The sequence below is a fragment of the Sciurus vulgaris genome (genome assembly GCF_902686455.1).
Source record: "Sciurus vulgaris genome assembly, chromosome: 9".
Lineage (NCBI taxonomy): Eukaryota > Metazoa > Chordata > Mammalia > Rodentia > Sciuridae > Sciurus > Sciurus vulgaris.
In genome coordinates this window covers 72,678,489-72,705,406 of record NC_136469.1, presented here as the reverse complement: position 1 = coordinate 72,705,406, position 26,918 = coordinate 72,678,489, and the positions used below count along the sequence as shown (strand labels likewise).

General features: G+C 36.7%; 1 protein-coding gene across 1 annotated transcript in view; it reads left to right on the top strand.

Annotated features, from left to right (window-relative positions):
• PKD2 (polycystin 2, transient receptor potential cation channel) overlaps nt 1–24,434 on the top strand; it is a 48,737-nt gene extending 24,303 nt beyond the window's left edge. The window contains exons 5-15 of the mRNA XM_079153234.1: nt 782–1,006; nt 2,746–2,974; nt 7,162–7,329; nt 9,129–9,310; nt 10,463–10,583; nt 13,923–14,021; nt 16,361–16,482; nt 16,742–16,859; nt 18,087–18,250; nt 22,161–22,308; nt 22,418–24,434. Of these exons, the coding sequence (XP_079009360.1) occupies nt 782–1,006; nt 2,746–2,974; nt 7,162–7,329; nt 9,129–9,310; nt 10,463–10,583; nt 13,923–14,021; nt 16,361–16,482; nt 16,742–16,859; nt 18,087–18,250; nt 22,161–22,308; nt 22,418–22,654 (1,813 nt within the window). The 3' untranslated portion in view covers nt 22,655–24,434. The remainder of the gene's footprint in view (nt 1–781; nt 1,007–2,745; nt 2,975–7,161; nt 7,330–9,128; nt 9,311–10,462; nt 10,584–13,922; nt 14,022–16,360; nt 16,483–16,741; nt 16,860–18,086; nt 18,251–22,160; nt 22,309–22,417) is intronic.
• Nucleotides 24,435–26,918: the final 2,484 nt, after the last annotated feature.

Genomic DNA, 26,918 nt, shown 5'->3' with positions numbered 1-26,918 from the left:
AGTCAGACAGAATCCACATTTGTTATGTACAATGGGACAAATACCTTTTCAATGACCAGACTCTTTATCTACAATTCCTTGCTTAAAAGACACAAATTTAGTAGAAATTAGGAGATTTAGACCAAAGGTACTAAATAATCTTAAGACTTTTTCTAGGTTTTGAACGTGATTATACTTTCTAATACTCCTTTTTCTGCAAAATAAGCTACATTTAATCTCACATCATTAATAAGAGAAATTTCTTCTGCCCCTACTCTGTGTTAGTTACCTTTTACAGATACATAATTTCATCTCTCACAAAATGTAGGCATCTCTATTATAGGTATGGTGTCTATTTTCTATGGAAAAAATGGAGAGTACACAGTGAGACACAGGGTGGATTGTCCCCTTTTAGCTGTGATTTGCATTGGGGCTTGGAGTCATATAGTCCCTGAGTATAGGTAGTCATCAGGGAAGGTAGCTATGAGGACTGGGGACTGATGGCAAAGTGGACTGACTGTGGACAGATAGCCCTGTGTGTATTCTCAACTCTACCACCAAAAACTTTGGGACTCAATTGTCCTTAGTAAGCCTTTGGGCCCTCAGTACTAAATTGGGGCTAATACCTATATGACAATTCAATAAGAAAACACTAATGAAGTACCACATCAAGCATATTACCCAGCATGAGAAGACAGTTCTTACCTACTTTATCTTACCAGGAACAAAACTGTCCTTGTAATTGCCATTGGTATTCCATTGATTTTACCTGTTTGTTTTTTGTTTTTGTTTTTTAAATTAGATGGATCTACACAAGTGAAAAAGACTTGAATGGGAGTAGCTACTGGGGAATAATTGCATCTTATAGTGGAGCTGGCTATTACCTGGATTTGTCAAGAACCAGAGAGGCAACTGCTGCCCAGATTTCTAGCCTCAGGAAAAATGTCTGGTTGGACCGAGGAACCAGGGCAACTTTTATTGACTTTTCAGTGTACAATGCCAACATTAACCTGTTCTGCGTGGTCAGGTGCGTCTTGAGAGCACACACCCCTCCAAGTTCTAGGTAGTGTCTGTACAGCCTATTCTGGAAACCAGCCAGACAGCTCTTACCTGCAGACAGATAAATGAAGATCCAGGCCAATACTAGGCAAGGATAAAAACTGAAGGCTTAGTGGGACAAGATTTGAGGAAGGAATTTATGATTCTAGAATATTATAATTTGAAAAGAACCCTAAATGTAGTCTAAATTCATCTCAATTCTGGACCCTTTTCAGAAAAAGCATTTTGGTTTTCTAAGGTCTATCCTTAGCCATTATGAGGATGATCAGAGCTATATTCTTCATCACCATGTCCCAAAGCTACCAACCCTTGATTTCTTTCCCTGACTTTCCCACTCTCAGATGATGTCCAAGCCTTTAGGATATAAACAGTGTCAGGGGCCATACCTGATAGATTCCTAGGTAGCTGCTCATGCTGAAGACTGACCAAAGGCACCTGAGATGAGGTTTTCCTAATGATTCCAGGGGGATTAGAAGAGGTTAATGACAGGCAGGCAACTGACATTTAAGTAAATATCTCTATAAAAAGTCTAGGTATATCTCTCACTTAGTCTCAGTATGTCCTCCCTGGACTTTAACAGTGATGACCATCAAAGCAATTACTTCATTTTCCTATACTGTTTTCTAATTTTCTGAAAGTGGTTGACAAGTGCAGGGCCAGAATGGATCAGAAAGAGATGACATCAAGCCACTTCCTTCCCTTTCAGGTAGACCCTGAGGCTGTCACCAGACTCTGCTTCAGTATTGCTTTCTTGAAATTGTGGTTCTCACTGCTATTCTAGTACTTCCTGTACCGGAGGAGATAGTGATGCCTTATAGCTTACCAATGGCTTTTAAATGTCTAAAATTATGGAGTTAAAGATTCTATTTCTAATTCAATAGGAAGTAATACCTATAAGTGAATCATTGAACTTTCTTAATGTGATAACTGTAAAATGGGAATTTGGAAAGAGAATCAGTTCAATCATAGGAAAGCACTGATGGTCCGTGCCATCCATATGATTGAAAACATGTTACTGCTTCAGACAATAGGCATTGATTGAGAGCCTGTGAACCCTAAAGCACTTGGGAAGGGAAAGAAATACCCTGGAGGAAAGTATCTGGCGCTATTTAGGTATACCTAGTAAATGAATGAATGAATGTGAAGCTCATTCCTATCTCTATATATTGCAAAATACATACCCTACTTCTCAACCAGCTCATGTTTTAAGTGCATGCTTTGTATTTTTGGGTTCTTCATGTTGCCTAGTAAAATGAGTTGCATCTAATAGTACTAGAAAGACTTTTGTTGATTAACTCTCCTTTTTAAAGAAAATATGCAGTATTTTGAGCAGTACAAGTGCCAGAAAAATACAGAGGAGCCTGAAGAGAAAGAAATTCTTTGGGGGCTAGGGATATAGCTCAGTTGGTAGAGTGTTTGCCTCACAAACACAAGGCCCTGGGTTCTAATCCCTAGCACTGCAAAAAAAAAAAAAAAAAAAAAAAAAAAAATTCTTTGGGATGCAGGTCTTGGGAATTCTCCTTCTTTTATAGCACAAGATTCTACAAGTATGTAGGTGTTGACCATACTAAATTGAATTCCCACTAGCTTGGGGTGAACTATGGAAGCAGATTTATCACCTTATAATTCAGAGAAAGAAGAAACACCCTTCTCTGGCTATAACCATGTGTTGTAGTTGTTGTTTTAATTTTTCTTATTGCAATGCAGGTTATTGGTTGAATTCCCAGCAACAGGTGGTGTGGTTCCCTCTTGGCAATTTCAACCTGTAAAGCTGATCCACTACGCCACCACTTTTGATTTCTTCCTGGCAGCCTGTGAGATTATTTTTTGTTTCTTTATCCTTTATTATGTCGTGGAAGAGATATTGGAAATTCGCATTCACAAGCTACAGTATTTCAGGAGTTTCTGGAATTGTCTGGATGTTGTGATCATTGTGGTAGGTTGAAAAACAATACCAATTTCCCTACCTTATTCAAAAAGCGTGTTAATTACAGTCTTTGGTTTCCTCAGCACTGTGGATCTTGTTATTCCCAGAAGAAAATCTAAAATTTCCTCTTTATTACTTCCAATTCTGTGTTACAAATTGTTTTATATGTGAAAACTTTCTTACTGTGGTGTAGAGGGGCACTTACATTAAGCTCTCAATTAACCACACTAATCATGAGAACAACTCAGTAATTCATATTTTACTTTGGCCAGCCATATGAGATAAAGGAGATAAAATTATTTATTTTGGGATTTTGCTGATGATATTTTCTTTCAACTTCTATTAAAAATAATGTATGTTTTTCTGCATATGTGTCAAGTTATGGCAAGAAGGAACATCCTGAAGGTATTTTGAGTGACAGAGTAAAACTCCTGCGGTTAAAAATTTCCTGCAAATAGTCCACAGAGAACAAAATTTAAGTTATGTCCATCAAAGTTCTCTGTATAAGGTATAAGAAATCATGACCCACAGTTAACATAGTCAAGACTACAGCAATCTTTAGATGTTGTGCCTGACCTTGACCATATTTTAATTTCTAACAGTTGTTTGATTTGTTTCCCCTTCACCAAATCAAATAATTAAGCATCATCTCAGTCACTTCCTTCCAAAGGCCTCAGTGAAAAAATGAATTGTCACATTTTTTTCTTCCTTCAGTAACAATAGCCTTTGCCTAAGTTTTCTTATACATTTAGCCATGTAAACAGTGTGCCTAATTATCACATGCTTAAAATTTTGGATAACATAGTGGTGTCATATTTTTCTGTCAGGTATCATCTATGGCCACTGCCTACCATAGAAATGAACCCCAGAAGTCTCAGGAAATGATTAATTATCCTTTTAGCATTCACTTTTGTCTTAGCCTTCCTGGTGACAATTATTCTTTCCCTGGCCCCTCTCCCCAAAATTCATTTGGTCTTTGTGAAGCATTTACGTCGTCACTATTAAATCATTTCTCATGACTATTATTTGAAAAAACATAGAAAACATGTCACTCTGTCAGTGAAAGGACACTTTAGGTAAAAGTAAACACTGTGTGGGTGTGTATTTCATAGTAATGAACACTATTAGCACCAATCATAGTAATAACAATGGGCTGCTCACTAAAAGCTACTGGTTATGCACAGTTCCAAGTGCTTTCCATATACAAAAGCTTACTTAATTTTTACACTAATCCTCTTAACCACTCTGCCTTTGCTTCTGGAGCCTTGTGCTTCAGAAAAAGTTTATACATAGAAAAAATTTCATACAGAATAGCTACAGTCTGGAACCTAGTGCAATCAAAACTTCCTCCCCTTTTCACGATGGCTGTGTAACGTCACACAGTACACAAAAATCAAGGTAACTCCTGATCCCCACCTTCCTAATGTATTAATAATGAGCAGAGTTATAAAAGAATTTCAGTTCTTAAGGAAGTAGGAGAAGCAACAATTGTGGAAATAATTTTTCAAAATATTTCTCTACTAAGTGAGGGAAGAGTACATACCCTATACAGTAAAAATTATTTTTTTTTAAGGTACCAAAGATTGAAGTCAGGGGCACTTGACCACTGAGCTACATTCCCAGCCCTATTTTGTATTTTATTTAGACTCAGGGTTTCACTGAGTCACTTAGTACTTTGCTTTTGCTGAGGCTGGCTTTGAACTTGAAATCCTCTTGCCTCAACCTGCTGGGATTATAGGCGTGCCTCGCCTCGCTCGTGGTTCTTTGTTATTTAACTTGCATTTCCATCAGTGAAAACTTTGACTGCATACCCTAATATGTTATATGTGTTTTAAAAATTGTGTGTGCACACGCGTGTGTGTGTGTGTACATGTGTATTGGGAAAATTTAGAAGAGTAATATAAGAATGAATACAAATAGTATTCTAACACTTTCTTCCCACATACCTACAAGTTCATGCCACACTCCAGTGAGTTGCTGTGTACCTACTATGGACACCCCTGGGAAAATAGATGGTGATATGTGGGTCAAGGATTATTTCTGTGGCTTAGCAGCCATGGCATTTTGCATTTTAAGAACTTATTTCTGCTTCCCTTTGCATTTTGTTCTGATTTGACTGAATAGTGCCAAGACAGAGTTGAGACTGCACTTTTATAAAAGAACAATGAAGGACAATTTTAATCCTCCTTCTTATTTAAGATTCTTTCACCAACTAGAAGTAAGGGCATCCTTTCCACTCATCTTCAAACTGTACCCATGCTCCGTGGCATCATCAAACCTATGAAAAGAGCCAAGGCTTTTTGTTTTATCTGGCCTAAATTTGTTTGAATTCACCTAAAACCTGAAAAAAAAATACATTCTAATTATCACATCTTGAAATTACTTTGAAATTGTTTCCCCTTTTCTCATTTTGTTTCTTCAGCAAATACTCTGAAGTCTACAAGTTTATGTCAATTGTTCTAAGCTACAGTATTTCAAAGCTAGTAGAAATATTGAAAAAAAAAAGACAATTACAGGACTAAATTAAAATAATGTTGATTGCTATGTCTCAGAGCAAAGGTGATTTAGTTATTCAACAGGTATTTTCAAATTATCTACTGTGTATTGCACTTTTCCAGGCACTGAAGATACAGGATCAAACAAAATAACCAAATCTTCTGCCCTCGTAATGCTGACATTCTAATATGGAGAAAAAGGTCTTTTGTAGATGGGGATGAGAATCCCAAATATAATCAGGAGTGACCTTAACGACCCACATGCTCACAAACCTCTTTCCTCATCTCTTTTCTCATTCCTCATTTTGGGGGAAATGTTCCAAAGAAATAATGTAATATGATATTGATGTTGTATAAATGTCCACCACTTCCATATGTTTATGAACATTTCTCCTGTGCAGAGTAAAAATAACTGGATAACAAATTGTACCATGTAAGAACTGTGTAAAGTGTTATTGTTGGATTTGCTCAACCAACCCCAGCTTCTTCATCCCTCTCGGCTGAGTCCAGGCACAAAAACATTTTCAGAGGGCTCTAAGGAAATGTTTCTACCACCAGCACAAAAGGTCAAGATTGTCTCTGGAAATCCTTCACCAATAAGAAAAGAAAGATAATGAGGTTGGCATTTTAGCTGTGATTGTCAGCCAGGTGGGTCTTTTCCATGAAAATCACCTGGTCTCTCAGGAAGGTTTAATTTAGTGGTCTTTGGCCATCATTCAAAAGTAGAGAGAAGGAACAAGGAAGATCAAAACACCTGCCACAGTCATGTATTGCAGACTCAGACCCCACAGAGAGGCATAATTATTACAGAACTTCCAGCACTGTCCACATAATGCCTGTTAATCCAGTGGTGGTGATGGGTGATAAGGAGAGGCCATTGTCCCCTCAGATCTTGTATAGCAGCCCCAAGACAAGGGCTTGTGAAAAGTTGTATGTCATGGTTGAAGAGACAGAAATGATTAAGAAGGAACCCATTAGCTCACATTCTTCACTCAGGTTTCCTGGAGTCTCTCTGTCCTTCATTCCTATCATCTTTTAAGATCAAGCATACTCTCTCCTCTTTTGCACACTCTTTTTCAGTGTGTCTGGTTTCTTCATCACCTCATTTTCTGGGAGGCCAACTCTTTAGGAGCTTTTTGCGTTATTTAGCTTTGTGTGCTTATCTTGTATGGAATTAAGAGTGTGAGTTTCTTGGGGGTGGAGCTTACTCCATGTTCACTTCCGTGTGTTCTTCCTGATCCCAGACACTATTGTGCAGGTGCACATCTGCTGTGTGTTTGGTGAAGAGAGAAGAATGGATGACTGGAAGTTGGAGAATGAAGAGGCACATACACACCAAAAAAAAAAAAAAAAAAAAAAATTGAAAAAAGCCCACAAAGATCAGGGAAAGATAGCGAAGGGGTGGAAAGTGATTTATATGTGGTTGGTAGAAAGATCAGAAGGCAGTCCTTGAGTTTGGGTTTGTTACATCTGTGGGCACAGGCCCATGGACACATGGACTCATTTGATTTCTATTCCTAAGTAAGGAAATACAAGCAATATATTGTGTATGTCTTTTATGGTGGTGCCAAGAACTTGTCATTTGAGTGAGAGACTTTTAGGAATGCCATTGGATGTTTATATTGATCAGATGTGGCATCCACACTTTGGTGAAGAAAAATTAAAAGCAGTATAATAAAATCTAAGCCTTTTGTTTTCCAGCTCTCAGTGATGGCTATAGGAATTAACACGTATCGAACATCAAACGTGGAGGGTCTACTCCACTTTCTGGAAGACCAGAATACTTTCCCCAACTTTGAGCATCTGGCATATTGGCAAATACAATTCAACAATATAGCTGCTGTCACAGTATTTTTTGTCTGGATTAAGGTAATTGATTCACACCATGCTCTGGGTTTTTAGTAATATTTTTCCTTTCTTTCATTAACATGAGTCACACAGAAATTTGAAGGACTTGCACTTGCCTTTGTGGGCAAATTCTAGTGGCCAGCCAAATCTGCTCCATAATTTATATCAAATAAAACTAGTGGGACTCACGGGATGGATCCTCTCCCCATGAATGATGCTACTTTTCCTGCTGCCAGAGTTCTTACAAGATCAGATGCTGTAGATTTCATTTAAAGTAAGCAAAAGAGGGCTTTTCAGTATGTTAGTTGGGCCTGGGGGACCAGGCTACTCTTAACACTGGGCTGAATCTGAGTTTTACCTGATAATGGTGTGACCAGGGGAGGAAAAGGAACTGAGATAAGAGATTATGTGCAGGTGATGGAGAGATGCTGCACCTGGAAATGGTTGTTAGAAGAATCTGCTCTGTTCCAGGAAGCCAGGAGGAAGCTTTACCAGAACTTCGGCTGGGACAGACCCTTCCTCCCAGGAGGTCCTAACTCACTCATTTCCCCCTTTTCACAAAGTGTAATGTGTATTTCCAGGTGTGTGAAAGGTTAGGACATTTTATGTATAGAGACCCTCATTTTGGCAATGCAGGAAATTTCATTAATTTTGAAGCAAACACCAACCTGCCACCAGCTCAGGTTCTGATTATGCTGTACAGACAGTAGCTTCTGGCCAGAGGTGGTGGCTATTTACATTTGACTTTGAACTAATTAAGGTCATGTTTAATAGAAATTTCAGTTCCTTAGTCCCATTAACTACATTTTAAGTGTTCATTGTGTATTAATGGTGGATACTCTTTTGGGAAATGGAAGTAACAGAACATTTCCATCATCCCAGAAGGTTCTCTTGAATAGGTATTCTAGAAGGTGCTTACCAACAGCTGTGTGTTTTCCTGAATTAATGTTTACACCTGGAAGGCCTGAGGTTTATCAGAGGATATAGACCTCACCTTGTGTTTCTCATGCTTCTTACTCAGCTGTGTGAGAAAACCATCCCCTACATAGTTGATGCACAAATAAAGGACAGTTACTGATAATCCAAATACTATTTCCTGATATTACTTGTAGTGTTTATTTGTAAGGGATTTTTCACTTTTAATCCTTTTTTGAGGAAAAATATTACTAGTTATTGTAATTGTTAGGAAACCTGTTTTCATGTTATTTTAACAATCCTGGAAAATGTGACTACATGAGACTGGAGCTGTGTTCTCTCCCCTCTTCCAGCTCCAGAAACAGTGCCTGGCATAGGGTAGAGACTCAGTAAAAACTTTTTGAATAGAAGATTGGTAGTGCTGGGTTCAGAAAACAACAACAAAAACCAAGTCACTTCTCTTTGCTCTCTTTTAGTCTTCTTGTGCTTTACATACATAATGTAAAACTTTCCATTTCCACATTTTAAAGTGTAGAGTTTGGTGGCATATAGTATATGCACAGTGTGGGGCCACCATCACCACCATGCACTGCCAGAACTTTGTTAACATCCTAACATGAAACTGTGCCCATCAGCACTGACTTCCCATCTCTGCTTCAACTCAACCCCTGGTAACATACTTTCTGCTCTCTTATTTATGAATTTGACCACTCTAAGTACCTCATATAAGGGTGGTGGTACAGTTTTGACCTTTTATGACACAATTTCCCTTGCCATTCTGTTTTCAAGGTCTGCATGGTAGTGTGTACTAAATCTCATTCTTTTGTGGCAGAATAATAGTCCATTGTATGCATGCGCCACATTGTATTTATCCATTCTCTGTGAATATCTTCCCTCTTTTACAGCTCTTCAAATTCATCAATTTTAACAGGACCATGAGCCAACTATCCACAACTATGTCTCGGTGTGCCAAAGACCTCTTTGGCTTTGCCATTATGTTCTTCATTATTTTCTTAGCATATGCTCAGTTGGCATACCTCATCTTTGGTGCTCAGGTTGATGACTTCAGTTCTTTCCAAGAATGTATGTAAGTATATTTGAAATTAGGAAGAAACATATAATCACAGATGTAAGTGACTTCTCAAGGATAAGGAAATTTTCATAGTTGCTATTTGAGAACCATTGAAGTGTTTAAAATATTTATTCAAAATAAGAATGAGTCACCTTTTCCAGAAAGATGTTTCCGGAAACATTGACCCATCAATGCAAACTTGTTAATACCTTCTGAAATGCAGATATTTAAGATATCTTACGAAAGATATCTTAAGAAAGTACCACCCTCAGGTACTGAGATATAGTGGAATAGCCACAGAAAACCACTATTCTAAGACCAACATCTTCCTAGCACCCAAAATACATGGGTCTTTTGTGTATATTTTCATTCTTGATAAATATGTTGCCATATATTTTGAACTTCCAGTTATTTTATAAGTAAAAGAATATATATTTCTAATATTCTAGGAGAAACTTAGAAGGAAACAGGAGATTTCAGTCTTTAGAGTTCCAAACACGTGAAAAACGAAACCAACAAAAGAGACGGTATAGGATTTCTGTGCCCTTTACAAAGGGATTAGTAGTTAGGAAAGGAGAGGAATAACATGACGGTGGAGTTGATAGGGCTTTGTGCATGGGGAGAGCTAATCGCCTTACGGTTTGATGAAAGTCAATGATGGAAATGATTTTACTAAGACCCAGCACTCAGAATGTCCAGTCACTTTTCCTTCACTTCGAATGAATGTGAGAATGTTGAATCATTGAACATACACAATTCTGGCCATCCTTTAAAAAATCTTTTCTTTTTTTTCTTTTAAGAGATATTGTCTTCAGGCCCAGAGTGACCATTGTGGAGATATAGAATTGCTATGTTTTACCAGATTATGTTTTGGATTGTTCCAGCCAATTGCTATATAAATTATCTAATCGTAATTATATTTAATATTAACCAGATGGAAATAACATGTCACATGAAAGCACATTATTATTCCAGACCACTTCCATTGTTGATATAAACAGCAGATTTTTCCAAAGGAGTTGATCGTTTTTAATTATTTGGGAGCTATCCACACTGCCACAACAATCCCAAAATGTGAAATCATCTTTAAGAAATGTTGCATCAGTTGCTGGACATTCTCTGTTTCTGTATTGTGGTGTTGTGTTTTGTTTTGTTTTGTTTTTATAGCGTCACTCAATTCCGTATCATTTTGGGTGATATCAACTTTGCAGAGATTGAGGAAGCTAATCGAGTTTTGGGACCACTATATTTCACTACCTTTGTGTTCTTTATGTTCTTCATTCTTTTGGTATGTACACTTTTGTTTATAGTGAGGGGATTTAGATTTAATGTTCAACAGTCACCATCTTCTCTTTTCTTTCATGCTGTATTCTTCATTATTTTAAATAGAGACGAGGAAGTAGAAAAAAACGATGATTTTGGAAAATTTATTTTACTTTTTATTCAGAGTTTTAAGTCTTAACAAAATATTTCTTTTTATTGTCTTTCATTTATCCAGTTTCTACTCAATGAAAAATATGTTAGAACAAGTGCAAATTTATTAAATTATCTAAGATAATGCTTTGCCTCAAAAGTAGAGTATGCTCACTTACACTTTTTTTTAACACAGATGTCAACATTTCATTGTCACTTGCTAGTGTTACTTTTCATTCCACTCTCGTTTTAAAAAAAAATAGGAAAAACAAAGCAAGCTAGATCCAGGATATCATGAATAGTATTTGAGTGAGTTATTGCATTCCAAGATTACAATATTCTGTTTTAACTCATTCATATTTCATACTTCGTAGATATCTAGTGACTACCTAGAAGGAATATGCATATCTTACCTATAAAACTCAATCCAACAATGAATGTAAATTACTTTAAAATAACTTTTTGAGTCTCTTTATTTGGTACAAATTAAACACTTTCAATCTAAGCTAGTAAGATAGTTTTAAACTTTTTGGATTTTCTCTTAATATTTATGCATTCACTTAATCCACTGAAAGGTATTAAATTAAGCCAGCTTAGGCACTGGGTATTTTTCATCTAACACTAAGATTTAATGATTTCCTTAAAGAGTCATCTTAAGAAAATAAGTTATTCCCATTTTCAGGAAATTGTATAAAGATCCTTTGTAAAAAGGTTGACTGATGACATTTTCAGTAATTGAGGGTAGCATCCTGGAAGTGTTCCCAGTTATTCCTGAATAGTAGATAGCATTCACTGATGGAGTCATGATGCTCTTGAACAGGAACAAAATGTGCAGCAATCTCATGCAAGTCTGTTCCTATCTTGCCGTGTGCAAGCATCATGGCTAAGTTTGTGAACTGAACCCTCCTAAGTGTCTTCTTCTTGTTATAGATAAATTAGCAGGAGCTTTACCTTTGTTGCTCTCTCACATTGGTGGTGCTCTTGATTCTGGGACACCTGAATATCTCCTCAGAAAACAGACCAGAAATTGAGAGTCCTGCCGCAGATCTTTCAGTTGACCTCAAGCCACCTAGTGTTCTCAGTGATCAGTCTACCAAATGAGGAACAGAACTGATGATTTGAACTTCTCAGATGAGGACTCATTTGAATGTTGTACTTCAGAAGGCAGCACCTTGAGATCATTCAGTCATTTTATCAGATTAATCAGCAGAGCAGTAAACAAGATCTTATTATTTCACTTTATATGAAAACATAACTTTAACAGTGCTGCATTAGCAGGAACTATTCTCCCTGCATCCCATAGATCAAGATAGATGGTAAATGGATAAATTATTATAGACAGGAGGTTACTTTCAGTACACACTCATCTTTTGAGCAAGTAACAATTTGAGTACAGGATTGGCTCCCTTTGCAAGGTGCCTGGTGTTAACTCATTGCCTCTGTTTAAAGTGAAGAGCCTTATGTTTGTGTGAAGAGGCTTATTTGATTTAGGAGCAGAATCACTACTTCCCCTTCACACACACAGAATGATCTCCTAGTACAGAGGCCCATCTGACAGCTAGGTGACCCTGGTGAGACTAGATGGGGAGGAAGAGGGTGAACCTCCTCTCACCACCCCTTCAAGAGCTTTTCTCTAACACCGTGTACTTTTTAAAATGTCTTTGGAGGACCCACTCTTGAATACATTTCAAAGAAGACTTTTGAAAGCATCATGTAGCTATTGGAAAACCAGAATACATGTTACATGCCTGGTATGGGAAGGAGAAGGTGGAAGGCATTCTGACAGAAATTACCCTCCCTTCAAATGGAGCATTTAGCCTGGAGTTTATAAGTATTTTATGTTCTGTTCTCACAGCTTCAGAACACTACTATTCTTTCTGTTGAGAGTCAGTAGGCTTCTAAAATGAGAGCCCTGTTTTGTTACATATCAATGATTCTATAAATATCAACTCCATCACTGTATCCCTATAACATTACAGATAGTGTATAGTGTATATAGTGTATATTGTAGGAGGCATGCGGAAGATACTGAGAATGCCATGGTAAAGCAAGCAGAGCCTGACTCTGCCCTGATAAAGACTTCATGGACTTTCATGTGGGAAAACAGAAAAAAATTACAACCACCACTCTATCCTTACAAATCACAGTTAGGTACAAAGAGGAAGAACAAGTAAAAGAGGGACCTGATCTATGGGGTGCAGTGCTTGGAGTAAGTTTATTGCAAACAGATGTTGTGAACAGAGAACATTACCACTGGGAAAGGAAAGCTTAGGAGAGGAAACCAAGTAGCTGTCATTAAATGATAATAGGTGCCAATAAAGTAGCCCTTGCCTTGCATTAGGACCCTCCTGAGCACTTTGCATAGTGTCCCATTGCCCCACACTACTAATCTGTAAGGGAAATACTGTAACTTTACCTTTTTATAAATGCAAAACAAATCCTAAAAATGAGACCTAAGAAGGTTGAACCACATCTTAGCAGTTGCAAAACTGGAAACAAATTTTACCTGACTACAAAGTGTATATCTTTCCTGCAAAGTTTTTTTTCTTTTTTTCTTTAACTGTTTTTCTACTTGGCCTATAATACTACTATTTGCAGAGATTTTTTTCCCATATTTTTTATTTTTGCATTATCGCTGTGTGTAATGGTGGAATTTGTTGTTATATATTTATACATACATACAACATAATAATATAATTTGGGCTATTAACTTGCCATGATCTTTTAAACTCTTCAAAATATATAAATCTCAAATATGATCATATAATAAAATTTGATATAAGCATAGAATTCTACTTGTTTGTATTGACTGTTGGTATTTTAAGTACTTTTTACAGATCTACATCCATAATAGACTTTTTTACATGTATGTCACTTTTTTATGTATGGAACAAAACAAGCAAAAATAATAAAATAATCCACTCTTCCTCAGTGAAGATATTACTATTTTGTGGCATTTTACTGTCTCATTTTACAAAACATATCAACATATATGGTTTTATAAGTGACAATATATAGCATATTTTCCTTTGGTTTGACTTAATGGAGAAATTTTTTTTGATGAAGATGGTCGCAAAACTGCTATAACTTCACAAAGCCTTCTAATTGAGGGAAAAATGTGAACAAAAAGCATGTGTCAATCATTGTGTTAATGTTTACAAAATACGTTTAGGCTTCCTCCCTTAAGTTCTACTTTTCTTTGATTTACAAACAGAACATGTTTCTGGCCATCATCAATGACACCTACTCTGAAGTGAAATCTGATTTTGCCCAGCAGAAAGCTGAAATGGAGCTCTCGGACCTCATCAGAAAGGTAAGGTAGTCCCAAATTCTCGGAATTTTAAAATTTCCTATGTAAAATAATAATTGTCTCAAATTTCCAAATCAACATTGATCCATTGAAATTGTTTAAAATAAGGAGTAGATTGCTGTGTGTCAGGAATTATTTAAATGTTCTTTATCTTGGAGGCTTAAGAGCAGTGGTGATGGCTTGGACATAAAGTCAGGGAATCCTTTTATGCCCTGAATTCAACTTTTAATAACCTTTTTGACTCTTAGGACCTGAGCTCCTCTGTGTTTCAACACTTCCTCTAATTGACTCTCCCTTTCAGATCCCAGTTTCAGAATAAAATGGAAGGCAAGATTATATAAACCCATTTTCAGCTTTTCTATCTCAATATTTTATAATAGAAGAAAAAGTTTTGGATGACAATATTTAGTACCTTTCCCTTTACCCTTGACCTTCCAAGGGCAGTTGTAAAATGATCAAAGGAAAAGTTCCCCAGATTGTGGCCACAGCCTGGGGCCTGAGGACTTCCAGTTCCTCAGCTTCTCAAGCAGAGTCAGATGTTGAACAGAAGGGCAGGACAGGGAAGTGGGGCAGCTTCATTTAAAATAAAATTTTCATTGTAACAAATAAAGACTTTTGATGTATACAGCTTGTTGTCCAACATCATGCTAGTAAATTGAAGGGCTTCTTGACCCTGTTTTCAGTTAGGTCAAGTGTTGGGACCATGTTGTCTGTGGATCATGCTGTAAGGGAGAATTCCAGCTTCTTAAAGTCCCTTGGATGGGACCTAAAAGCCCTGTTACTTTAAATTTAGATCACAGTTGCCTACATTTTAGCAAATCTTCATCATGTGGAGACGTTCTCCACACTGTGCAGTTTTGATACACATAACGTTCAGGTACCACAGTTTCGTTACATAACACCAGGTACTCAAAAACCTGCTTCAGACTTGAGTTATCACACCTCATTCACTGTGAGTAATAGGACAAAGTAAGAACTCTACTCCTGGCTCTTTCGTCTACACATCAGTACCTAAGTAGCAGATGTGCCTCACACTTGAGGACCTTTGGTGACACTGCTTCCTGTCTGCTGCTGATTGATCACTGGACATCTGCTGCTCAGTTCACGTAGTGACAAAGTACATAATGTTGCTTTTTTGTCCTTGGTGGTAAACCTGAGTGACATTTACAGACATGGTAATAGAAAAAATTGAAAGAGCCAGAAAGATGAAAACACAGGAAAGGAAACACAGTAAACCTGAAAGTGAAATCAAAACAAATGCCATGGTTTTCCAGAAGAAAGAGCTGAGCATGGGAATGTTGATACTGCCACCACTTGAAAGATCCAGGCGAACAGCCAGAATGACAGTATCAACATCAGTAAGGACTGTGTTTGTGATAAAAAGGATGAAGCTGTCTTGGAGGAAGTGATGCCAGCAGAAATCTTTATATAAAAGGAAGAGTTATTACAGATATTTCATAATATTGAAAGTACCAAAGAACAATGTTGGAAGATGATACATATTTAGAAAGCAATATGACAATCCACTGATGTACAGAAAACACATTCGTTTCAAATCGTATGGGACGAAATGAAGAAATACTTGAAAAGAAGATGACAAACTCAATTCAGACTGTTCTGGATACTTTTTTTTTAAAAAAAGAAATATAACAATTTACTTTTCAATATTTCTAGTGTTTTAAATTTCAATGCACTAAGTATTCTATTTTTTTATTAATTTATAGCTGACACTAAGGTAGTTTTTAATGTTGGAAAGCTACCCCTGCTTATAATTTATTTGTTTGTTTGACTCTGTGGTGCTGGGTATCTACCCAGGGTCTCACATATGCTAGGCCAGCACTCTGTCATTCACTACACCCCAGCCCTGACTCTGTAGTTTGTTAGTGAAAAATTCTCATCCATATTTCACTGGGATTTTTTTTTTTTTTTTGCATACTTAACATGTGTAAGGAAATTACTAATTGTGAGACAAGGGAAAAGATAATTAATACATGACTCAGATTTCTTGGTATTTTTAAGAATGTTACATATTCCTATAAATTGGGGAGCTGATAGCTATGGAATATGTAGTGATTTTTATTTGTCAACCAAACCAAACACACATATGAAGGAAAGGGACTTAGTTTTTAATTTATTGAAAACCCCTTACTTTTTCCATCTGTCTTCTATAGGAGTTTCATGGAAAACTAAGGATATATTCATTATTCATTCATTTAACATACATTTGAGTGACTAAGTTTTACCAGTCAGTGGGTTTATGTTTGTTGATGCTACAAATGAGAGAGAAAGCAAATGCTAAGGCAGAAAAAACTAACCAGAGTTTTGTTTTGTTTCCCCATTAGAGCTACCATAAAGCTTTGGTCAAACTAAAACTGAAAAAAAATACTGTGGATGACATTTCAGAGAGTCTTCGGCAAGGGGGTGGCAAGTTAAACTTTGATGAACTTCGACAAGATCTCAAAGGGTAAGAGTGACACAGACTGGGTCTTTAGGGAACTCTAAAATTCCCGTTGCTTCACGACAAGGCAGTTTCTGGCCCAAATACTCATAGAGAAGCACAGTTATTTCATAGGCAGCTGTCTTTCTGGAACACGCTCTGAGAGGAGGACAGGTCCCCACCACCCATTCAGTGATTTCTCTTTCCTCCTGCATTTTGATTTCTCTGTGTTGTGGCTGGACCATGTATAAGAATGAATTCATCTGTATCCTCTCAATCATTTCAGGAAGGGCCATACTGATGCAGAGATTGAGGCAATATTCACCAAGTATGACCAAGATGGAGACCAGGAGCTAACTGAACATGAGCACCAGCAGATGAGAGACGACTTGGAAAAAGAGAGGGTGGGTCTAGGTTAGGAGAACATGATTTGATTCAGCACCCACCATGTATCAAACACTGTACTAAGTGGTGGCATTTTGGGAATCTCTCTCCCCTTTGTGCTTGCGCTCTCTCTCTCTCTCTCTCTCTCTCTCATGCATTTATTCCAAAAGGGATATATAAAACATAGATGGATACAATAAAACCAGAAACAAAGGTTAAAAAATACATTATGGATAAAGCTAATAAAAACTGTGTTGTATAACTAGGCACATACTCATAAAGACTGTGCAACAGACTTGACCTTTTTTGCCCTGAACTTTCTGATGGTCAGCTTGAAAGAGGAGCCTAATTACTTGAATCATTCTCTATGTCCAAGAGAGTGAGAAAAAAAAAATTACCAGATGATAAAAATCTCTCTGGTTAATTAGTTGTTCTTTAAATTATTAACTTTTATGGTAAAATAAAATTATCATGTGCCTTTCATTTGAATATTTACTGCAGAATAATAGAAAGTAAAATTAATTGTTGGGCATGTTGGTATCTACATAGTACCACCTACTCAGGAGACTCATGCAAGGATATCTTGAGCCCAACTGTTGGAGGCCAGCCTGGGCAACATGGAACCCATTTCATGTAACAAGTAAATAGTAACAATAAAATAAAATATTAAATGAGCTCATGTAATAAGAAAAATGAACAGTTTTACCATTAACTTTTAAATATAAATGTTTAAACAACAACAGCAACAACAAAATTGAGGTATAGAGGACCCAGATGAATGGTAACATACAAAGCCACTTTCCTCTGAGGAAAAGTCCAGAATAATTTTTACTAAACAATTCTCCACACAAGTTTGTCCAAAGGTAACAAATTTCAACATTCATTGTGAAATGTAAACACAAAGACAGTGAATGAAATTTTCTCAAGTCTGCGTTTAGTCAAAATTCTGAGATTATGTCCTGGCTTCTAGTTATTGAATTTATCTTTTACAAAAAGGTGATAAGCATATTCTTTCATTTCCTTTTTTTCTTTGTTATGTTCTTAATGTTCTTTCTTGTCCGAACAAAAGGTTGGCAACTCCTCATTAATAGTTAAAAATGTGTCTTAAAATGTGTCCATTCTACAATATGGAAAAATAAGGCAAACTGGTCTGGCCTACACTCATTTCCTACTTGCCCAAGACCTTGTTCAATTCTGCATGTGGTCTTGGTGTGCCTCTCTCTACTGAGTGACCCCATATCCTGCAGGAGGATCTGGACTTGGACCACAGCTCTTTACCACGTCCCATGAGCAGCCGAAGTTTCCCCAGAAGCCTGGATGACTCTGAGGAAGATGATGATGAAGACAGTGGACATAGCTCCAGGAGGAGGGGAAGCATCTCCAGTGGGGTTTCTTATGAAGAGTTTCAAGTGTGAGTATGAAGGAACTGGCAGAATTTTGGTGCAGCAGAGTCTGGATGATACGTGGCAGTTTCCCCTGCTTTTCTTTCTTTTTTTGTAATTAGTAAAAATATTGAGTCTTTTTTTTTTTTTTTTTGACTTTCACCATGTACTTCATATTTTATTGTTTCTTTTTAGTTACACATGACAATAGGCTTTATTTTGACTTAATTATGAAACATGAAATATGATTTGTTCTAATTCAGTTCTGGGCACTTCCCCATCCCCTCCTGTCCTCTTGCCCCCTGTTCCCCATCCCTCTATTCTACTGAGTTTTCTGCTATTAACTTGTAGTTATTATTTTTTTTAATTAGTGTCTTGTTGATGTGCATAATGGTGTGATTCACTGTGATATATTTATATTGTACATAGGAATGTTATGTTGAATTCATTCCACTATCTCTTTCCCATCCCTCCTTCTTTCCCTTCATTTGCCTTTGTCCCCTCCACTGATCTTTTTTCTATTCTTTCTTTTTAACTCCCCACCTTATTTTGAATAGCTTCCACATATCAGAGAGACCGTTCAACCTTTGCTTTTGGGGACTGGCCTATTTCACTTAGCATGGTAGTCTCCAGATCCATCCACTTACTGGCAGAGGTCATAAAATCATTCTTCTTAATGACTGAGTAATAATCCATTGTGTATATATACCACATTTTCTTCATCCATTCATCTGTTAAAGTGCACCAAAGTAGGCACCAAAATAGCTAAGTAGGGCTTAGCTATTGTTAATTGTGCTGCTATATACGTTGATGTGACTGTGTCACTGTAGTATACTGATTTTAAATCCTTTGATTATATACCAAGGAATGGGATAACTGGGTTAAATGGTGCTTCCATTTCTAGATTTTGGGGGGACCTTCATACTGCTTTCCAGAGTGGTTGTACCAATTTATAGTCCTACCAACGATGTGTGAGTGTACCCTTTTCCCCACATCCTCACCAACATTTATTGTTACTTGTATTCTTGATAATTGTCATTCTGATTGGACTGAGATGAAATCTCAGTGTAGTTTTAACTTGCATTTCTCTTATTGCTAGAGATGTCGAACATTTTTTCATATAGTTGTTAATCATTCGTATTTCTTCTTTTGAGAAGTGTCTCTTTACTCCCATTGCCCATTTATTTATTGAGTTATTTGCTTTTTGGTGTTAAGTTTTTTGATTTCTTTAAATATCCTGGATATTAATGCACTGAGGAGCAGCTAGCAAAGAGTGTCTCCCATTCTGTATTCTCTCTCTTCGTGCTCTTTATTGTTTCCTTTGCTTAAAAGAAGCTTTTAAATTTGATGTCATCCCATTTATGATTTTATTTTTTAAATTTTACTTCTTGCATTTCAGGAGTCTTGTTAAGGAAGTCAGTTCCTGAGCTAACATGATGGAATACTGTGCCTTTATTTTCCTCTAATAGGTGCAGGGTTTCTGGTCTTTGATCCACTTTGAGTTGAATTTTGTACAGGGTGAGAGAGAGGGGTTAAATTTTATTCTACTTCATTTGGATTTCCAGTTTTCCCAGCATCTATTGTTGAAGAAGCTATTTTTTCTCCAATGTGTTTTTGACACCCTTGTCTAGTATGAGTTAACTATTTATGAGGGTTTGTCTCTGTGTCTTCTATTGTATTCCATTGGTTTTTGTGCCTGTTTTGGTGCCAGTATCATGCTGTTTTTGTTACTAGAGCTCTGGAGTATAATTTGAGTTCTGGTATTGTGATTCCTCTTGCTTTGCTTTTCTCATTGAGTATTCCTTTTGGCTGTTTTGGGTCTTATTTTTCCAAATGAATTTCATGACTGCTTTTTCTGTTTCTGTGAATGCTGTATATGACAAACCCAAGGCCAACATTATTTTGAACAGAGAAAAACTGAAAGCATTTTCTTTAAAATCTCGAACAAGAAAAGGATGTCTATTCTCACCACTCCTATTTAATATAGTGTTATCTAGCCAGAGCAATTAGGCAGGTGAAGAAAATTAAATGGATAGGAAGAGGAAAAGAAGAGCTCAAATTATCTCTGTTTGCCAGTGATATGATCCTATATTTAGAAGACCTAAAAGCTTCACCGAGACTTCTAGAGCTTAGAAATGAATTCAGCAAAGTTCCAAGATACAAATTCAACATCTAAAAACTGTTGTGTTCCTGTACTCCAATGATGAATCCACTGAAAAACAAATCAGGAAAACTATCCCATTCACAGTAGTCTCCCCCTACCAAAAAAAAAAGAACTCGGAAAACAATCTAGCAAAAGAGATAAAGGACCTCTAGAATGAAAACTATAGAACACTAGAGAAAGGAATTGAAGACCTTCGAGTATGGAAACACCTCCAACATTCTCAGGCAGAACTAATATTGTCAAAATGGCCATACTACCAAAAGTGCTATACAGATTCAATGCAGTTCCCATAAAAAAAATTCCCTGCTTTTCTTAATTCATTCTTTTCCTTTACTAATCATCAATTCTTTTTTATGACTTTTATTCAAACATTTTGTCTTTAAAAAGGTAAGGTATTTACTATAGGAAAATTGGATAATATAGAAAAAAAACTTTAATATCTCCTATATTCCTACCAATCAAAATGTCTATTAATATTTTATTTTCTGTGTTTCCATTTACATGCATTTATCAATGTTTTTACATGTTTTGTTAGTGTAACAATGTTCTGTTTTTGGTGAGAAATGTAATTGCTGCGATTCTGATTTTGGCCTGAAGAATTTCTAGCAGTATTTCTTGTAAAGCAGATCTGCTAGCAGTGCACTCTCTGCTCTTGTCTATATGAGCATGTTTTATTTTGTCTTCAGTTTTTTCTGGCCTCTTGTGTTTCTAAGACAGATGTTACTCTTACTGAAGTTCCCTTGTACATGATGAATCCATTTTCTTTCCAATTGTTTTCTTTGTTTTCGCCTTTAAATATTTTTACTTAGTATATCTGGGTGTGCTTTTCCAAGATTATCCTACTTGGAGTTTTTTGCACTTCCTTGATAGGTAATGTTTTTCAAAATATTTAGGAGTCATTCAGGCATGATTTCTTCAAATAGTTTTTTAAATGCTATGGACTTTTATTCTTATAGAAAAGTAGTAGATTTCTTTGAATAAATTCTTTTTAATTTGTTATATGCCCTTATGCATTTGAATGTTGGAGTTTTTAAAAATATTTTCAACAGTTATAGTCATTTCAGTATGAAGAGAATCTTCAGAACTCTCAGGCCACCATTCCAGAAGTTTTCTCAAGTTACCCTATTTTTAAGGCATTTATATAATATTTTAAAATTCAGACCACTGGGATGATAAGCAAACATACTGTTTTCTATACTGGTTTATTTATTCAATATATTGTGAACATTATATAATTATTTAATTCTGTTATAGTATAACTCCTGGTGTTACCTCAGAGTTCCATTGTATAGACAAACAATAATTTATTTAAACAGTCTCCAATTGTTTGGTTTATGTAGCCATTTTCATTGATATACTATCAAGAAGCAGCACTGTAACCATAAATTACAACATAAAAATTTTTTAAGAAAAATTTCTAAAATTGGAATATCAGAAAGAAGGATGGGCATATTTTAAGATTTCAAATGCAATATCAGCCAGCTGGAGAGCTGAGCGAGTTAGGAATCCCACCAGCAGCCTGTGAGAGTTTGTTCCCAGAGCTTAAGACCAGTTAGAAAGTGGTTCAGGGCTGGAGATGTGGCTCAGTGGTAGAGCACGTGCCTAAACTGCATGACGGCCTGGGTTCCATCCTCAGTCTTGCAAAAATAATTAAAAAATAGAAAGTATTTCAGGTTATATTGTTTTAAAAAAAATCTTAGCATTTCTGTTTGAAAAGCCAACGGGACTGAAAAGATAATGCATGTGCCTTTGACCTCCTAACTGGTTTCCTACAGCCTGGTGAGGCGTGTGGACCGCATGGAGCACTCCATTGGCAGCATTGTGTCCAAGATCGATGCTGTGATCGTGAAGCTAGAAACCATGGAGCGAACCAAAGTGAAGAGACGGGAGGTTCTGGGGAGGCTGTTGGATGGAGTGGCCGAGGTAAGAGTTCATGAGCTGGAGAATGACTGACTGGCGAACAGGGTGTTTATTATTGTGTAGAACATGCATCAGCCCACCAGCAACACCCTGGTTTCTTATCCCTTGTTAGGATGAAAGACTGGGTCGTGACACCGAAATCCACAGGGAACAGATGGAGCGGCTGGTGCGGGAAGAGCTGGAGCGCTGGGAATCTGATGATGCAGCTTCCCAGATAAGTCACAGTCTAGGCACACCTGTGGGACTCAATGGCCAGCCTCGCCCCAGAGGCTCCCGCCCTTCCTCCTCCCAGTCCACAGAGGGCGCCGAAGGTGGTGGTGGAAATGGGAGCGCCAGTATCCACGTGTAGTGGTGTGTTGGTGTGCAGGTCCCTGATAGGCTGGGAGGTGGCTGTCTCAGTGGCCATAACAGTACACTGTTTATATGCCCTGATTACCATATGATGCTCGTCTATGTGACTGATTGTTTATCTTCTGCACTTTAACTTATTTTATATAAATGTTACCCATGGATCCAAGGTTTTTGTTTGTTTGTTTGCTTTGTTTTGTTTTGTTTTTCTCATAGGAGAAGTCTCGATGTAAATATTGAGTTCAGGGAAAAACTTTGAAAAGTATGTGGACTGGTATGCCCAGTTGCCAACGGGCAGCATCTTCTCAGTTGACAATGAAGTAGCCTTTTAAAGCAAGAAGAGAACAAAGGGCTTCTGAGTTTCACTTCCAATCACAAAAATCAGTATTGCCACTTTTGTCCGGTGTGTGAAGGCAAGCTGGGCCTTCTTCTCCACTTGTGAGTAGCTCATGAGCTCACTGCATGACTTTCTTTTTAAACAGGATTCTTTTTATTTTTTTTCCAACTACCTTACTGGAGTGAACTTTTCTAAAAGATTAAATAGAAAAGAACTCCAAATCACAGAATGGGTATGTAGTCATTATGCTAGAATTTGTATGAATGGTTAAGATAAATGTTAAATACTGTGCTTTTATTGTTTGTTAATATCTAAAATCTGTGGGACTATAACTTAATTCTTATATTATTTTAGTTCTCAATTTAAAATAGCCAATAAATTCACCAAAGAACAATTTGAAAATGAAATGGTACTTCCAAACTTTGGTTTTAAAATTTATTGAACCACCAACAAACTACTTTCAGTTTTATACTCTCTCAAGAATATAGTTCTCAAATATTCCTGATCCATTACTTCAAAACTATAATTTATAATGTAAATGATGTTCAATTTAATGAAAAGGAGGCATTGATATTGAAAGTTCATTCATTGTCAGGAAGTACCAGTCAAATTTGAGGTAGGCAGTTGTTTTCAGTAGGAAATTGTCTCGCAGAATTTATGGGAGAAAAATCTTTTTCCTCAATGAAAAATACAAATTATTTTAAAAATAATATTGTGAAAGATGACCTTTTGAGAACTAATGGGACCAGCAAGGGACAATGTAATGTTGGCGAGAAATTCTCAGTGGGATAACAGTAGAACAGAGTCCTCTTCTTGTTGTTGGTTTTTTTAAATGCTGCCTATTAAGGTGTTCATTTCATTGTTAGAATATGTCAGCCAAACCTCTAATGAAAAGAGGAGCAAACAGGCCTTTCTGTCTTAGCTTCTGTAGAAACAAAACACACTGAGTGCTGTTAACAGACATTCCCCATGGATTCATCTATATCTTTACTTTGTTTTTAATATGCTACACCAAGTTATTCATTCCTTGGTACTAAAGTTTGCATTCCAGGGGGATGGAGTGTATGTATTTATGTTTGTGTACCTTGTTGTTACATGTAAACAAACTTCAATTTGAAGTGCAACTATTATGTGGTATCCATGTATATTGACCAGGTGCCATATGTTGATTATGGTCACTAGAAACTCTTTTAATGATATTTATCATTGTACTGTTTTTCATTTCACTTGTAAAACATGGTGAAATTCTTTTTATTCCTAAATTCCATACACTTTTCTTCTTTAGTCATGGAGCATTCAGTCCCAGTCCCTTCCCTCTCGTCCTCCCCCCTCTGTATGACAGGAATAATTATGATGTTACATATGCCAGTCGCAACAATCCAGAATTTCATTATTGTATAATACTGAGCACTTTACTTCTGAATAAAGTCTTGATATAATATCAGGTGTAAGAACTGTGTGTTTCCTATGTAGAAACAGTTGGGTTATTTGCCTTTTATCAGGAGATTGTTAATAAGGGCTTAGACTTTGAAAAAGTCTTTTTCTCTCTTGTTCAAAAACAAGATGTTTGATACATTTTCTTATTACACTAAATAAACATTTCAGATAACCATTAAACCTTCATACACAAGATTATCATCATAGTGTCTTACTTTTAATTCCCTCAGGAGTACAGTCCACGACAAAGATTCCTCATGCAGGGCAGGTGGCTTATTTGGGAAGTGGAGATGATAGAATAGAGTGAGGAGGACAGGAAAGGGAAGATGTCAGGAAAGGGTGTGCTGTCAAGCTGACTGACACTGTGGACTGCTGAAGCCCCTACTCTGGGAAACAGTGAGGAACATACAATTCAGACTCATCTAATCTTAGGAGGTAGGGCTTTGTGTGGAAAGCAACTTCGGAAGAATGGTAGTAATCATTGAGTGTTTCCTCTGGACGCAGCAGCCCTTACTGACTCCTGAGCCATGAAAGAACTGCAGGCACAGGGATCTGGGAATCAGTGGTACACACTGAAGCGCTATGACACAAAGGACTTGGGCAAGGTGCCTACAGTTCCCACTAGGTGCAATCACCCAAAGTTCAACCCCAGGGATTCTATTCACTTATGGTACAAAGCAGATGAAACCCTGTGGAGATATGCCCCAAACTTTCTTTGTAGACCACCCATAACACAGGGAGAAACTGTTATTATAGGGAATAAGTGCTAGGCTAAGAATCTGGTCCTCACTGTACACATTCTAGCCATGTGACCATACCAAGACTCTGAGTGGCTGAGGTCACTTTTCTGAAGACTATGATTTCTCATTTATAAATTGAGAAATTGAATTCCTATCTTGTACCTCTTATAGTATTCCTTTTATAGTGGAGAAAATAAGAATGCATATGTACAAAATTTTTCATTAAAGCAGAAATTTCCCTTGCAAATGAAAGGAGGTAGTGTGGTAGCTACCACAGGAACTTGTTCAACAAATAATGGTGTGTTGAATCAACAAAAATGAAGCATTTCTTGAAAATTTAAAATTTAAAATCCAAAATAGAAAGACCGGTGGTGCTGAATGATCAATGAAAACTTTCTTAAATGTCTTCTATAAGCTTCCACTGTAAATATACTTCAAAACGATTTGCCAGTTACAAAATGTAATATCTTTCCTGTATTCATTATACCAATAATGAATCTGATGAGAAAGAAATCATGAAAACCATCTCATTTGCAATAACATAGGGGAAAATGAAGAAAGAGAGAAAAAAAAAAAAAAAAAAACCTCGGAGTCGCAAGACCTCTACAATAAAAAAAATGGAACATTGAGGAAGACACAGATGTAAAGACTGCCCATATTCATGGATAGGAAGAATTAACACGGATAAAATTGCCATACTGAATCTTACAGAACTAGAAGAATTCATTTGGAAGAATAAAAGAGCCATAATATCCAAATATTCCATCCCCCTGTAATGCAGACTTTAGCTCCAAGGAATGAATAACTTGGTGCAGCATGTTAAAAACAAAATAAAGATATAGATGACTCCATGGGGAATGTCTGTTAAAGGCTCTCGGTGTGTTTTGTTTCTACAGAAGCTAAGGCAGAAAGATCCACCTAAAATTCATTTGGAAGAATAAAAGATCCATAATATCCAAAGCAATTTTAAGTCAAAAAAGCCATGCTGGAGGCTTCACAATACCTGACTTCAAATTATACTACAGAGTTGTAGTATTAACTTCATGGTACCAGCAGAAAAACAGACACATAGACCAATATTACAGAATTGAAGACATAGAGACAAACCCACTCAGCTAAAGTCATATTTACTCTTTGACAGAGGTGCCAAACACAAACACTGGAGAAAAGACAACTTTTAAAAAATAAATGATGCTGGGAAAACTTGTTATCCATATGTAGAAGAATGAAACTAAACCCTTACTTCTCACCCTGAACAAAAATTAACACAAAATGGATCAAACACCAAGGAATAGACTAGAAACTATGTGACTTCTAGAAGAAAATATAGGATCAACACTTCAAAATATATGTACAGGAAATGACTTTCTCAGTAGGATTCCTAAAGCTTAGGAAATAATGCCAAGTGCTAATAAATAAGATGGAATCAAATTAAAAAGCTTCTGCACAGCAGAAGGAAAAAGAATGAAGAGAGAAACTAGAGAAAGGGAGAGAAATCCTTGCTAACTGCCCTTCTGATAGAGGATTAATGTCCGTGATATTTAAAGAACTCAAAAACAACACCGGAAACACAAATAACCCAATTAATAAATGGAGAAATGAACTAAACAGATGCTTCTCAAAAGAAGAAAGACAAATGGTCAACAAACATATGAGAATAAATATTTAACATTTTTCGCAATAAGGGAAATGAAAATAAAAATTATACTGAGCGCCAGTCAAAATGGCAGTCATCAAATTACAAATCATTG